At 37.1% G+C, this 15860-nt stretch overlaps 1 protein-coding gene across 1 annotated transcript in view; it reads left to right on the forward strand.

The window, feature by feature from the left end:
• The window catches only part of Mcf2 (MCF.2 cell line derived transforming sequence), a 90274-nt gene that overhangs the window by 3217 nt on the left and 71197 nt on the right, over positions 1-15860 (forward strand). The window contains exons 2-3 of the mRNA XM_055599568.1: positions 864-978; positions 4733-4823. Coding sequence (XP_055455543.1) covers positions 864-978; positions 4733-4823 — 206 coding nt within the window. The remainder of the gene's footprint in view (positions 1-863; positions 979-4732; positions 4824-15860) is intronic.

Below are 15860 nucleotides of genomic sequence, written 5' to 3' on the forward strand. Positions count from 1 at the left end.
TTCTTTCTTTCTTTCTTTCTTTCTTTCTTTCTTTCTTTCTTTCTTTCATTTCTTTATTTCTTTATTTCTTTATTTCTTTTTCTTTCTTCTTTTTTGGACTTTTTCAAAACCAGGTCTCCCTGTGTACCCCTGTCTGTCTTGGAACTAACTATATAGATGGGATTAAAGATGCACCACTATGCTCAGCTCTCCTGAACTTCTTCATATCTAGTAATATTCTTGGCTCTAAAATCTCGTTTTCTTAATATTAGACAGTATAACAGGGTAGATTTCTGCCTCTTTCTACTCTCCCATTTCTAGTAAGTAGCATAGGTTGCCATATTTATTTGGGTTCTTCATGATCTACCACTAAAGTTTACACTTGTATGAAGTGTGAAAGGGCTTTGCCATCTAAGCCATCACTCTAGCCCTGATTTTTGAACTTTAATTGTAACTTAGATCATTTACTGTGTATACTACTCTTTTTCCTTTCCTGCTTACTGTAACTCCTTGTGCTCAGTTTTATAAAGTTTTCCACGGTCAGTTTCTCATTTGGAATTTAGCATCACAACTTTAGAATACACAGTGGTTGCTTAGTCTTCTTTAGTTGTCCAACTTAGCAGAATAATCTGTTTCTTCAGCCTCATTTATTGCACATATCACATGAAATTTTCTTCTTACTTGCTTATTCACTTTGTCTACTTTGTTTTTCTTTCTTTTTTTTTAGAAACCACTTTGCTAAATTTTACTTGTTGTTGTTTTGGTTTATATGGTAATTCTTATAAAAATATTGGATACCCCAAACAGTCTTCTAATCATAATCTTTAAATATGAAAATCCTTATTATGTTTTGTCACACAATTTGTTAATTTGGTTTATTTTAGGTGGCCGGGGAAAGGACAATGCCTGGATCATTACATTTCCTGAAAATTGTAACTTCAGATTCATACCAGAGGATGTAATTGCAAAAGTGCTCAATTACTTGACATCTCTTGCAAGGCATGTAGTATTCCACTACATTCTAAAATCTTGTTTTATATCAAATATCCACTTGAAAGTTATAACAGAAAGATTGCTTATTAGTATAGTTTCTATTATTGTTATTGTAAATGGTAAGTAAATTCCCCTAAAGTAGATAAATAAAACAAAAGGGGAGGCTGACAGCTACTTAGATTATAAATATATTTAAAAATATACTGTAGTTGAGGAATGGATACAGAAAGTGTGGTACTTTTATACAGTGAAATACTACTCAGCAATTAAAAACGAGGACATCATGAAATTTGCAGGCAAATGGTGGGACCTAGAAACGATCATCCTGAGTGAGGTATCCCAAAAGCAGAAAGACACACATGGTGTATACTCACTTATATAGACCTATAACATAGGATAAATATACTGAAATCTATACACCTAAAGAAGATAAACAAGAAAGGGGACCTGGGGTAAGATCATCAATCCTCACTTAGAAAGACAAATGGGATGGACACTGGATGTAGGAGAAAACAAGTAACAGGACAGGAGCCTACCACAAAGGGCCTCTGAAAGACTCTACCTAGCAGTGTATCAAAGCAGATATTAAGACTCATAACCAATCCTTCAGCAGAGTGCAAGGAATCATCTGAAAGAAAGGGAGTTAGTAAGACCTGGAAAGGACAGGAGCTCCACAAGGACCAAATACATCAGGGCATAGGGAACTTTCATGAGACTGTTTCTCCAACCAAGGGCCATGTATGGATATAACCTAGAACCCCTGCCCGGATATCCAAGTGGGTTTTCTAGTAAGGGGAACAAGGACTATTTCTGAAATGAACTCAATGGTGAGCTCTTCAACCCCCCCACCCCCCCCGAAGGAGGAGCAGCCTTGCTAGGCCACAGAAGAGGACATTGCAGCCAGTCCTGAAGAGACCTAATAAGCTAGGGTCAGATGAAAGGGGAGGAGGTCCTCCCTTATCAGTGGACTTGGAAAGCGGCAGGGAGGAGATGAGGGAAGGAGGGTGGGATTGGGAGGGAATGAGGAGGAGGGCTACGGCTGGGATACAAAGAAAATAACCTGTGATTAATATAAAAATAATAAATAAATACTGTAAAGCGTAGACTGAGGAGAATATATATATATATATATATATATATATATATATATATATATATATATATATGAAAATCTATGTTAACAGACAGAGCACTCTACAAGTGCTGGCTCTCACAAAGTATGACAGTTATACATAAAAGGATACCTTACTAGTTTAGAGTGAAGGAAGACATTTTTCTTTTTGTTCAAGGATTACATATAAAGACTGTATCTTATATTCAGCAGCTGTGTTGGGAGCTACTAAGCAGGATAATTTGATAATAAAATCAGCCAGTATTACTGTGTGTTAAAATGAAAAACTTAGGAGTCTCCTTGGAGGGGCCGAAGAGATTTCTCCAGTAAGAATGTTTGCTACACAATCAATAGGACCATTTATCAGATTCTAGCATCTGAGTAAAAAGCTAGGCATCTCACAGACACCTGTAAACCCAACTATGAGGAGATGGAGACAGGAGAATCTTAGCTTTTTGGTTTCTAGTTTAGCAAAGAAAATTTGATCCCCATGTTTAGGGAAATAACCTCATCTCAAAAGAATAGGTGGAGAATGACAGAGGTGAACACCCAATGTCCTCTTCTTACACACACACACATGCAATACTTTAGAGAGATTATATTTATATTGAATATAACTATTAATTTATCTATTTATTTAGTAATAAAACACAGGTTCCTACTTTGTAGACCCAGCTGGCTGGCTGACCTGGACCTCCCTATGCACTTTTCCCTATGCAGACCAGACTGGCCTCACATTCAGAGATCTTCCTACTTCTGTTTCCAGAGTACTGAGGCTAAAGAGATGTGCCACCATGCCCAGCCAAGATAAATTTTTAAAGAGAGCAGTTTCCATTTATTAACCCAAAAGAATAAAGACCATAGTTTTTTTTGAAGAGCCTTATGAACAAAATCAAGCTCTAGAAGATTAAATGTATAGTGTAACTATTGAATCTTAAAAGTATTTTTAGGGCAAATCAAAGTTATATTATCTATTTATACTGCCTTCCTTCAAACTCAAAGAGAAGTCTGCAGTGAAAAACAATATATTTAATTATATAGTTTTCTTTCTTTTCTTTTTCTTTTTTAGGGTTTCTCTGTATAGCCTTTGCTATCCTAGACTCTCTTTGTAGACCAGGCTGACCTCAAACTCACAGAGAGCTGCCTCTGCCTTACCCAGCTACTATATATTTTTCAAGTAAATAAAAAGATCATTGATAAATTGCTGTGTGAATTTGATACTATGAAATACAGTGGTTGTTGAGTTTTCACATCACCAAGATTTCAGGATTCCAAGTCCGTTTTCCAAATCACCCTTATCATGCAATCATGTATTTCATTTTATGTATTTTTATTTTATTTTACATGTATATGTGTGTTTTTGTGTACGTGAATGCCAAGTCTGTGTGTGTACCTGTGGAAGCCAGAAAATGGATTTCTTGGAACTAGAGTTACAGGTGGTTGTGGAGTGGGAACCAAACTCAGAACCTCTGAAGAGAAGCAAGTACTCCTACCTACTGAGCCATCTCTCCAGGTTCTTCATTTTCTTATTTAAAAGATTGAAGTTAGTATTGATAAAGAAAGTTTAAAGAATAAATATGGGAGTGAATACAGACTTTTTTTTTTTATGTGACAGAATTTTTCTGTCCTGGAACTCGCTCTTAGACCAGGATAGCCTTAAACATAGAGATCTGCCTGCCTTCGCATTCAAACTGCTGGGATCAAAGGCATGCAACACTATGCCCAGCTCTCTTGAACTTTTTTTTCTTTATTAATTACACTTTATTCACTTTGTATCCCCCCCTGTGGTTCCCTCCCTCCTCCCGTCCCAATCCCTCCCTTCCTCCACCCTCTGCATGCATGCCCCTCCCCAAGTCCACTGATAGGGGAGGTCTTCTTTTTCTTCCTTCTGATCCTAGTCAATTAGGTCTCATCAGGAGTGGCTGCATTGTCTTTTTCTGTGGCCTGGTAATGCTGCTTCTCCCTTAAGTGTTGGTAATTAAAGAGCAGGCCAATCAGTTCATGTCAGAGGCAGTCCCTGTTCCTATTACAATGGAACTCACTTGGATACTGAACTGCCATGGGCTACATCTGTGCAGGGGTGTTAGGTTATCTCCATGCATAGTCCTTGGCTGGAGTATCAGTCTCAGGAAAGACCCCTGTGCTCAGATTTTTTTGGTTCTGTTGCTTATGGGCAACCTTTGGGCAGAGTGCAGGGAATCTTAGGGAAGAAGTGGGAAACAGTAAGATCTGGAGAGGACAGGAACTCCACAAGGAGAGCAACAGAACCAAAAAAAAAAAATCTCTTGAACTTTTTTATATCTAGTAATATTTCTCATTCTGAAATCTAGTTTTAAAAGAATTTCTAAAGATAGCAGAAGTTGTTTGTTTGTTTGTTTGTTTTGAGAAAAGGTCTCATTGTGTAGCGCTGGCTGTCCTGGAACTCACTCTGTAGTCCAGGATGGCCTCAAATTCACAGAGATCAGTCTGCCTCAGCCTCTCTGAATGCTGAGATTAAAGGTGTGCAACACCACTCCTGGCTAAGTTAGCACTTCTAAATCTAAACATGTCTTCAGTTATATATCACTGTAAAATACATAATCATAAATAAAAACACCTAACAAATAGGGTTATTACTGACAGGAATTATCATTTCTTCTTCTCTTATAGGCAAAGTGGATCTGACTCCCATTTTACTATTGTTCTGGATCGAAGACTAGATACATGGTCTTCCCTCAAAATTTCCCTCCAGAAAATCTCAGTAAGTACCATGCACTTTATAGTTGTGGCTTCTTCCTTTATCTATACTTAGCCTTTTGAAAGTATGCATTATTTTGATAATGATAGGACGGAGACAATAAAATTGATATGAGAAGGGAAAGTAGGGACAAGATGTTAAGTTCTGAAGTAAAGACCTCCCTCCAATATAAATTCTAGTGGGAAAGAATGAGCAATTGATGGTTCAAGTTATAAGTGAGCAAATACTTGTGGTTTTGTATGACTTTCAGACGAAGGCATATATTTTATGCAACCTTTTAGAAAATGGAGATAGCTATGTTGTATACCCATGGCACATAGCACAATATAAAGTATAAAGTTTCAAACAACAGATGGTACTCCAGCCACCCAGAGATAAGCCTCTCTATTAACATTTTGGTGTGAATCTTTCTATATACTGCTGCCTCCCTTTAACAGAAAATGAGTTAGATGAGGAGGTTGTAGACTTTTTTGAGCTGGAGAAATTTTCTGCGGCCCATGTTCTCTCTCAGAACCATATTGCTAGGACTTACTGTACTTTATCCTTGAGATTACAGTATAATCAACCATGATAAATTCTTTTTTTCATTTATTTTTTTTTATTTCTGTCACGTTATTTTTACAAAAATATGGAACTAAGCAATAAACAATACAGTAGGAGTTGTTTATTTTTAAGCAGTTATATAAAAATATGAGTGTTTTGTATTTATTGGTTATCATGCAAGATTTCATAGTCTATACATTGTATGATGTTTAAACCAAGAAAAGCATATGTATTTTCAAACATTTATTGTTCCTTTTTGGTGAAAAATCCATTTAAGCTTTCTGAATGGGATAGCACATTATTGTTATCTTTTGTCCTTTCACTGGAATTTCTTGCTCCTTTGGTCTTCTCTGTCTCCTGACTTACTCAGAGGCTACTCCCACCAGAGGAAGTTTATTTAGTTACAGAGGCATGACAAATATTGAGGTTGTTGAAGTTCTGAATCAGTACCTTTTTTGCTATATTATTTGTTGATAAACATTAAAAGTGTAGTAACACTTGGAGCCAGATATAATAGCAAAGTGAGTAAGGCCATCTGTTTCATATTTATTGTGAATTACTCTTTATTTGGAGATCATTTAGTAGTGGTTTTCTGTTATTTGTTTATAAAAAGTATTTAATCATAAACAGCGCATCTTAATTTCCTTTTCTGTTGCTGTGGTAGAACTCTCTTGGGAAAGCTGCAGAAGGGAGAAAGCTCATGATTCTAGACTATAATCTTTCATAGCAGAGAAGTCCCAGGAACTTGAAGCATCTGATCACATTATAGCCTCAGCCAAAAGAACAGAGAAATGAATGTGTATATGGTAATGTACAGCTCACTTTCTCCACTGTCACATAATCCAGGATTCACTGCCTTGGGAATTGTGCCACCCACAGTGGGCAGGTTTTCCCACCTCAATGTACACAATTAAAACAATCAATTCCCCAAAGACACATACAGAGGCCCATCCATCACCCAGGTAATTTTAGAATTTATCAGATTGACACTTACCACTAATCATCACATAGTGAAAAGAAGATACCACAAACTTAAAACAATTTACTATAATAAAATAACAGCACTGACTGTAGTTCTGTTGGTAGAGTGCTTGTCTACAAAGTTCTGGGTTCCATTTCCAACACTACATAAATCAGGCATGGTGGTGCATGCTTGTAATGCTCATCATAAGGAGGCAGAGGTAGAACAGGCAGGTCAAGGTCATACTCAGCTACATAGTGAACTTGAACCCAGTCTGTGTTATATGAGATCCTGTCTCAAACAACAACATAACCTTCAGGAATATATTTTCTCTTCTCAAAAGCAGTCATAGTTATTAAGTAGCATTGTTACCTCTATTTCTTGATTAAGAACTATTATCAAACCAGGTGCGGTGATGCACACCTATAAACCCAGCACTCAGGGAGGCAGAGGCAAAGGCAGATGGCTCTCTGTGCATTCAAGGCCAGCCTGGTCTACAAAGTGAGTCCAGACAGCCAAGGCTACACAAGGAAACCCTGTGCTGAAAACAAAACAAAACAAAAAACAAAAAATAAAGAATAAAAGAGATCCATAAACCCTTAGCTAAACAAAATATCTCTTTGGCCTGGGTCTATATGCTCTTAATGGGTAAAACATGGTAGCTCACAAACAACCCTTACTCCAGTTCCAGGGGATTTGACCTCCCTCTTACCCTCCATAGGCTCATGCCTGAATGTGGTACACAGATACATACTTAGACTCACACATATATGCATAAATTAAAATAAATATTAAAAAAAATTGGCCATGCCTGGTGGTGCAGGCCTTTAATCCCAGCACTCTAGGAAGCAGAGGTAGGCAGATGTCTGAGTTCATGGACAGCCTGATCTACAAAGTGAGTTCTAGGAAAGCCAGAGCTACACAGAGAAACCCTGTCTCAAAAAAACAAAAAACAACAAAAAATTGTATGTATCAATGGACAAAATGTAATGCTTTCACACACACACACACACACACACACACACACACACACACACTCATATTGTGTAATGAAATGTCTGTCACTTAATCACCTTTTGTGTTAAGAACATTCCACCACAGATTTAATTATTTTGGGGGAAGGTTAATTTGAGGGAGAATCTTCTCCATCTTAAAAAGTTTGCATACATGTTTTGTTCTTTCTAGATTATGGATACAATGTTACAATGTATTTCTCAATGCTTAAATGCAGAATAGAATGTAGTAAAACAATACAGAATTGAAGTTAATGTCTCAGACCAGGGCAGGACAAGAGGACAAGGTATCAGTGAGTACCACCTTCACAAAGAATCTTCGCATTCCACCTTAAAAAATCTAACTACGCAGAGGCAAGCCAGTTCCATCCAGACTGTTCCTAAGGAGGAGAGTGGGTTTTTCCCCCTCTTCTTCCACTCTTAGGACGTGCCTGATCTTCCTGAATAGTCCAGCACAAGCTAATCCACAAGGTTCAATCAGGCTAAGTAGTTGGGGGACTGTGTCAACTCTGAATTACAATGAGCAGCAGGGGAGGATCTGTCAGCTGACTAATCAAGGATAGTGGATTTTTTTTTTTTCAGCTCTGCCGCGGTGGTAATGGATGCAGCTTTAGCTTTGTTTGATAGGGATTTTTTGCTGTTGGTTTTAAATACCACGCAAGAAGCAGCTTGTATTTCATCAATGTTGCGTTGACAATCGGAAAAGAAGAGTGTAATTGTGTATAGGTGAGATGGCAGAAGCAAATCCCCCGAGAGGCAAGATCAGGTTCAGAAGGAATGCGGTAAGAGCTCTGTCTGCAGTCCTGGAAAGCCTATTCCCAAGTTCAAGTGCAGGGATGCTGCAGCACGGTGCTACAGCACAAACTGCTGAGTGAGGCTTTTCAGAAAAGATGGGGAGAATGGAGTCTTGTATTTTCGTGAACTGCCTTCATGTGCTTACTGTGGAACTGGCCTAGGGTAATTTAAGGAAACAGAGGTTGAATATCGCTTCAGAATCTAAGTGTTACCAAGTTTATCAGAGAGTAATGTTGGTCGTGTCATTTGTTTAAGGGTGTAATAGCAATTTGGAATTGTTTGCCTGCATAGCTTTAACTCACCAGCTAAAAGAATATTTAACAAAAGGATTTATGCTTTTTTTTTTTTTTTTTTGGACACTGGTCAAGTAGATATCTGGATGATATCTGGATGGGGTCTGGAGGTAATTTCATCAGCACTTAAAAAGGCAGTCCTGCTTAGCTGTCATTTTAAAAGTGGAAACATTTAAATATCTGTAATGACAGGAAATGTTTGTAGTTGCAATTATTTTAGAAATGTGCACGTTCAAGATGCAAAATTCTAGTCTGTTGACAACTGTTTTAACATACATTCCTGTATCTGTATCTGTGACCTGTTTTCTAACCTAGACTAAAATTTTCAAGTTTCTCTTTTAGTTACTTTCCAGAAACTTTCCTACCTACATTTTCCTCATTCATTCATTCATTCATTCATTCATTCATTCATTCATTCATTCATTCATATATTCATATTCTAAATTACTCAGGACATTTCTAACATGATCTTCCAACTTGTTTTAAAGAAACGTTGAAATAACCTCAGCTAATTTAATAACAAACTGGTTATGTTATGAGTCATTAGATGTCACTTTAAAAAAAACAACAACAACAAACTTCATGTTATTGGTGTGATAGCTTAAAATACAAACTTGCCTGCTCAACTATTGAGGTAACATGCACAAAATTAAAAAGTAAAAAAAAATTACTTATAGGAGAAAGCTCAATTAAATTAAAATTCAACTCAAGACAAGGAAAGTAAAGAAGTACATTGTTGCTGAGTGGCAGCGAATGCCAGTAGTTGAATGAATGACTTTCCTAATGAAGGTTTTAGGATAGAATGCTCCTTAAAAATTACACTTATCTTATACACTTATTTGATATCAAAATAAGTGTACAGATGATTTTATGTTATGAGAATAATATCTTCACACATTTAACAGACAATTACAACACATGTAAAATGTCTGTAAATGTGTTTTTGCAATATTGTGTGGAACTGACATTAGCAGTTTATTATCAAAGCTACCTTGACTTCACCTTTTGGAAAGTTCCTAATTCTTTTCTGTACATACATATTTTTCAATGCTGAACAGTCTTATGTATACAGAAATACAGCACACAGATGTCAATTGAACAGATGTAGCTTCACTGAGCTACCTATGACACCAGATTCAATAGTAAATGCATAATAGCTACTAGCTAAGGGTGCTCTCAGTATAGTAGAGAAGTAAAGTATACTTGTAAATATTTCAAAAGAACTTCAAGCTGGGAGTATGGAAGGCCTTCCATGGAAGATGGTATTTGTTTGCACCTTAAGTCACTATGTGTTTTTCTTACCTTTCCTTGATTTTTCCCATGAATTTTATTTCCATCAAATAAATTACTTTAATTGGACCCTCTTGGAACAGGTGGATTGATTCTGAAGCCTAGAGCTATAATGGTAGAAAAGTTTGCTTTTCTTGACTTGAATGAAAAATTTGGGCCTAACTGGGAAGGTGTTTTTGGATTTGGGCTGGTTCTGGAAGCTATGATAGGCTTAACAAGATTGTCTGGCACAATGTGAAGTTTCAATAAAGGATTAAAATGATTACCTACTGGAAACAAAGTGAATAGCTGGATGATGAGGATAGGATTAGAAGCCATACATGGGATAAAATGGACAAATCACAAGGAAGAGGTATTGCTTGTTTGTTCCCCAGAGCTCTTGGCAAGTTGCTTGGCAACACTTGGTAACTCATATGTTTTGTACTCTTGAAGATTGGGGATGGGAGTAGGTTGAGGAGATAATTGAAGTGGCTTTTCCATGGAAAACTCTTCTCTGTAGCTCTAGGACATAGGATTTTCCCATGACATCACATTCCATCACGATATTAGCTTATAACAGTTTCCATTCAGTGGACCACATGATGGTAAATTTGTTTTCACAACTTTAGAAATTGTTACTGGTCCCATTTTGTATAGTCAAATGAATTCATTTCTAAATTGCAGAGTAAATCTGTGTGTATATGAAGGGTTAATTGTCTATAAAAATCTATGGTCTAGATTGACACTCCACCAAGGACCATGTATGGATATAACCTAGAACCTCTGCTCAGATGTAGCCCGTGGTAGCTCAGTAACCAATTGGTTTCCCATAGTAAAGGGAAAAAGGACTATTTCTAACAGGAACTCAATCGCTGGCTCTTTGACCTCCCCACCCTCCAAGGGAGGAGCAGTCCTGTTAGGCCACAGAGGAGGACTTTGCAGCCAGTCCTGAAGATACCTGATAAAATAGGGTCAGATGAAAGGGGAGGAGGTCCTCCCCAATCAGTGGACTTGGAAAGGGGCAGGGAGGAGATAAGGGAGGGAGGGTGAGATTGGGAGAGAATGAGGGAGCGGGATACAGCTGGGATATAGAGTTAACAAAATGTAACTAATAATAAAAAGAAAAAAAAATCTATGGTCTAGATAGGCTTTAACACCACTGTTTACCCACTGGCTTCACTCTGTACATTTGTAAGAAAGGATAATACCTACAGTAGTAGGAAGGCCAAATTGAACAGTGTGTGTAAGGAGCCTAGGATGTAGGTATTGCCTTTTAGTCAAGGCCCTTAATATCATTGTCTTTCTTTGCCCAAAAGGTTAAAAAAGAAATGCTATAGGAATAGAGACTACTTCTTAAAATAGTAATTAAGCAACATTATATGTTATGTAATTCACTTTGAATATTTCCAAAGAAATAACTAGAGAGGTTGGAGAGATGGCTTGTTGGGTAAGACCATTGGCTGCTCTTCCAGAATGCACTTAGATTTGGTTGCCAGCATATACAGGGCATCTCACAACCATTTGAAATTTCAGTCCTGGGGAATCCTATTCCTTCTTCTAGCCTTTGCATACAATAGGCATGTACATGTTGGCAAAATGCAGACATACATGCAGGCAAAATGCCCATATTTTTTTCCATAGGATGAGTGAACTGCCTCCTTAAAGGTATCAGACAGCTCTTGGTCCCCTTACCAACCTACATGGAGAGGAGACTGAGCTACCTATGGGCTATATCTGTCTAGGTCCCTTTCATGAATGGTTGATGCATCTGTCTCTGCAGGCCCCCTTGAGCCCAGATTTTTTTGCTCTGTTGATCTCCTGTGGAGCTCCTGTCCTGTACATGTCTTTCTATGTCTCCCTTCTTCCATAAAGTTTCCTGCTTTCTGCCCAAAGTTTGACTATGAGTCTCAGCATCTGTTTTGATACCCTGCTGGGTAGAGTCTTTCAGAGAGCATCTGTGATAAGCTCCTGTCCTGTTCTTTGTCTTCTCCGGCTTCTGATGTCTATCCTGTTTGCCCTTTTGAGTGAGGATTAAGCATCTTCCCTAGGGTCCTTCTTGTTGTTTAGCTTCTTTAGGACTATAGATTTTAGTATGTTTATCCACCTGGTATGGGAGGTCAAATAGTAGAGAGGAGGCCCACCCCTATCACTGGACTAGGGGAGGACAGAGGGGGAGAAGAGGGAGGGAAGGTAGGACCCGGAGGAGATGAGAGAGGGGGCTACAGCTGGGATACAAAGTGAATAAATTGTAATAAATAATAAATCAATTAAAAAATAAAAACTGCAAAAAAAGTATCAGAGAGAAGAATATTAAATAACGTTACTTTCTTTAGTAGTTAAATGGTGAATCAGGTTTATGCATCACTGAAAGACTATATACTTGGGCAGTTCTGGGGTTGGTCTGAGTTAAAGGCAAGAAAATCTGTTCTCTAGGAGGGAAATATAGCAGAGAAGTTGTTTCGTGTTTGTTTCTTTGAAGAACCAGGAAGAGTTGCTGCAGATAGCTGTGTTGGGGCTGTGGTCAGTGATTAGACACTTGAGTCCAAGCCCTGTGACAGTGGGCAGCATGTCATGTCCCTGTGTCTTTAAGTAGTCGCATGTTGGGAACTCAAAAGATAAAAATATCTGTAAGAAACTCAAACCAGTGTTGATTTTTCTACAGTTTTTCTTTCTTTTGTTTTTGTTTAAAAAGGAAACAAAATAAAATAAGACTGACCTATGATTACTTCTCTTTGCTTTTTTTGACAAGTTCTTCAAAAAATGATTTATGGAGATGAGGGTGGGAGGGGACCACACATGGGATACAAATTGAATTGTATAAATGATAATAAAATTTTTAAAAAATTATTTATGGATTTAAAATGTAGAGTTTGATTTTGGAGAAAGTACAAAATGTGCCTTTCATCTTTATATAAGCATACGGATTAGATATTCTTAAAGCAATTGCAAATGCTGTATTACTAAAGTGAAGCATCACAGCTCAGTGGTCATGGTCTGTGATTGCTATGCTCTGCATATCTGTTATGATATGCTGTTTGATTTTTTCATTAAAATGCTTGTATAAAATGTACTATCTTGAAGTTCATTCTTATGAGCATTTCTGTGTATAGAGAATAAAATGCTTTGTTTGTCTTCTTATATGTATGCCCATATGGACAAATTAATCTTGAACTCTGGACTCTCAGACTTAGGGCCTTACCAGTTGAGCTCTCCAGGCTTTATTTTTTCTTTTGGACAAACTAATGCTAATCTGTTAGGGGGTCTACCAGTTTAAATTTCCTCTATCTAAATTCTCATATTAAGCACAGAATGTAGAGTGATTATATATATATATATATATATATATATATATATATATATATATGCCCATGTGTAGATATATTAATGTTCTCATTCAGCAGTTGTAACCCACAGAGATGCCCACAATGTTTTCACAAAATTATTATCAGTTGTTTCTCCTCTTTAAAAATATGGGTTTTTTTTTTCTGAGCATGGTGGTGCATACCTTTAATCCCAGTACTAAGGAGGCAGAGACAGTCAGATGATCTCTGCAAATCTGAGACCAGCTTGGTAAGCATATCAAGTTCTAGGTTAGCTAGGAGAGATACAATAAGACCTTGTCTAAAGGAAACCAACCAACCAACCAACAAACCAGCCAACCAACAAACCAACCAACCAACCAACTACCAACCAACCAACAGAAACCACAACAAAACCTAGATTCTTAAAGCAATGATACTTACAACTAGTTGTTTTTGATACAGATGTTTTGATCCAGATGTTTTGATGTGAGCCCTGAACAAGCTCCTAAGAGCTACCATTCCAGACATGAGCCATCATATCCAACACAACCTGGGAGCTTTATCATTCAGTCTGAGATACTTATAAAAATCCACAACATTTAAATGACATTTAAGTTCTCAGAAAGAATGTAATATTAAATTAAGGAATAAATCATGATTATAAATAGCCATAAATTAGGGGCTAGAGAGATGGGTCAGTCATTAAGAGCACTTGTTGATTTTATAGAGGGCCCTGAGCAACCATATTAGTTCCCAGCAACCATATTAGGAGGCTCACAACCATCTGTAACTCCAGGTCCAGGGGATCTGACATTCTCTTTTGGTCTCTTTGGGTTTCTGCACATATGTTAACATGGACACACACATACACACACACACACACACACACACACACACACACACACACACAGAGTAAAACATATACATAAATAAAATGTAAAATAAACAAAGAAATAGACCTAAATTAGGATGCCTGTCTTACTCTCAATTCCCCCAAGGGAACATTTTTCATTTACTCCTCCCATTTTAAAAGCCATTCTCTCTGCTTACTATTCTAAACACTGGTTCCAAATGCCTGAGAGCTAGAAAAGTGAAGTTCTCCTTAAGATTTTTCCAATATAGTGCTGAGGGAGAGAAACGTCAAAGATATCCCTTTAAAGGAAACTGCACCATCAAAAGATGAGTAGTTCCTTTATTTCCTATAGAGTTATACTTGCAGTGCTTTTCAGTATAGAATGATTCTGAAATTATCTTTGTAGATACTATGCTGACTCAATAGATAGTACCAAATTTAGGAGACATTTGAGGTCAATAGCTATGCAGCTACTCAACAAGTGAATTGCATCGAATACTTCACCTGATTTATCAGTCGTTTATTTTATGAAATTGAAGCATGCAGTTTCAGACCAGGTATATTAGTTATAACTTCTATGTTCACATGTAAATCAAGAACACTGAGTTTTCAATCCTAGTACCATAATCTTAATCAGCCCTGAACAAGTACTTAGCAATTTGTCCTGTAAAGAAATGAATCTACAACCTTACATGAATCCTTTTCATAGACACCCTCCCCTTTTCAGGTGACATTTTCATTGTTTATAATGCTTGGGAATGAACTCAAGACCTCATACATACTAGGAAAGCACCATACATTCTTAGAACATGTACTCTTTAATAAATAAACAACCAAACAAAAAGAACATATAAGTGAGATACATTTTAAATGATATTTTTAAATATTTATCAAAGCCTTAAGCATGCAAGGGAGGGAGTATCGGTATTTAGTCAATGCTTATTCTGTGACTCTCACTCACAGTGAACATTACTAAAACAGTGTGCTAATTTCTTAACATTAAGAGGTTCTATTTCCATCTTCATTTAACAACTGGAGAATCTGAGTATGGTGAGCAGAGTAGTCAATCTCTCTATGTCTATGCCTTGATCCCTCAAACCTATGAATAAGCTACCTGACATGGTAAAAAGAAGTATAAAAGCAGAATTAAAATCCTAGTTCACCTGACTGCAAAACCAGACTCCATCAACAGGGAATATTTGGAGAATCATAATGGGGATAGTATGAGAATCAGTTTACAGTTCAGTCTATAAACCTAAAATGTGAAACAAAGGTGATAAATTGAAATGCCTACACCATACGTTAGGAAGGTAGTGCAAATGTGAAGTAGTCAGGGTTTAGTTACAATATAGCCTAAAAAGTATAGCAAATATCCACCAGCACACTTCCTTATGTTGAGGAGCAACAGGAAGTGGAAGTGATGAGCACTGTGGTGAACTAGAGAACACCCAAAAATGGGGCACTGACCAGTGAGCCCATGTCAAGGATTATCATGTTGGGAAAATGGGCCCAAGCACTGTCTAGTCTTTGATTTCTCAAGAGAAACAAGAAATCAAACTCCTACATGATACCAATACTTTTATTTTATTTCATTTTTAATATTTTATATGTTCTTAATGGGTGTGCATGCACACACACGTACAAGTGTACTCAGAAGCCATAAGAAGGCTTTGGAATTCCTAGAACTTGAGAATGGAGCTTGGGTCCTCTGAGAGAGCAGCCAATGCTCTTAATCAGTGAGCTGTTTCTCAAGCCTACCTCTGTGTATGTGTGTATGTATGTATGTATGTATGTATGTATCCATTCATCTATATATTATCCATCATTAATCCATTTGTTTATTTATTCATCTGTCCATCCATCTATTATCTACCATTAATCTATTTATTTATTTATTCATCTGTCTATATATGTATCTTCTTTTCATTCGTGCATTTATAAATTCATTCATTCATTTTCTCCAGTCTATCTATCTATCTATCTATCTATCTATCTATCTATCTATCTATCT

Source organism: Psammomys obesus, unplaced genomic scaffold, assembly GCF_907164565.1.
Source record: "Psammomys obesus unplaced genomic scaffold, mPsaObe1.curated_primary_1811, whole genome shotgun sequence".
NCBI classification, from domain to species: Eukaryota; Metazoa; Chordata; class Mammalia; order Rodentia; family Muridae; genus Psammomys; species Psammomys obesus.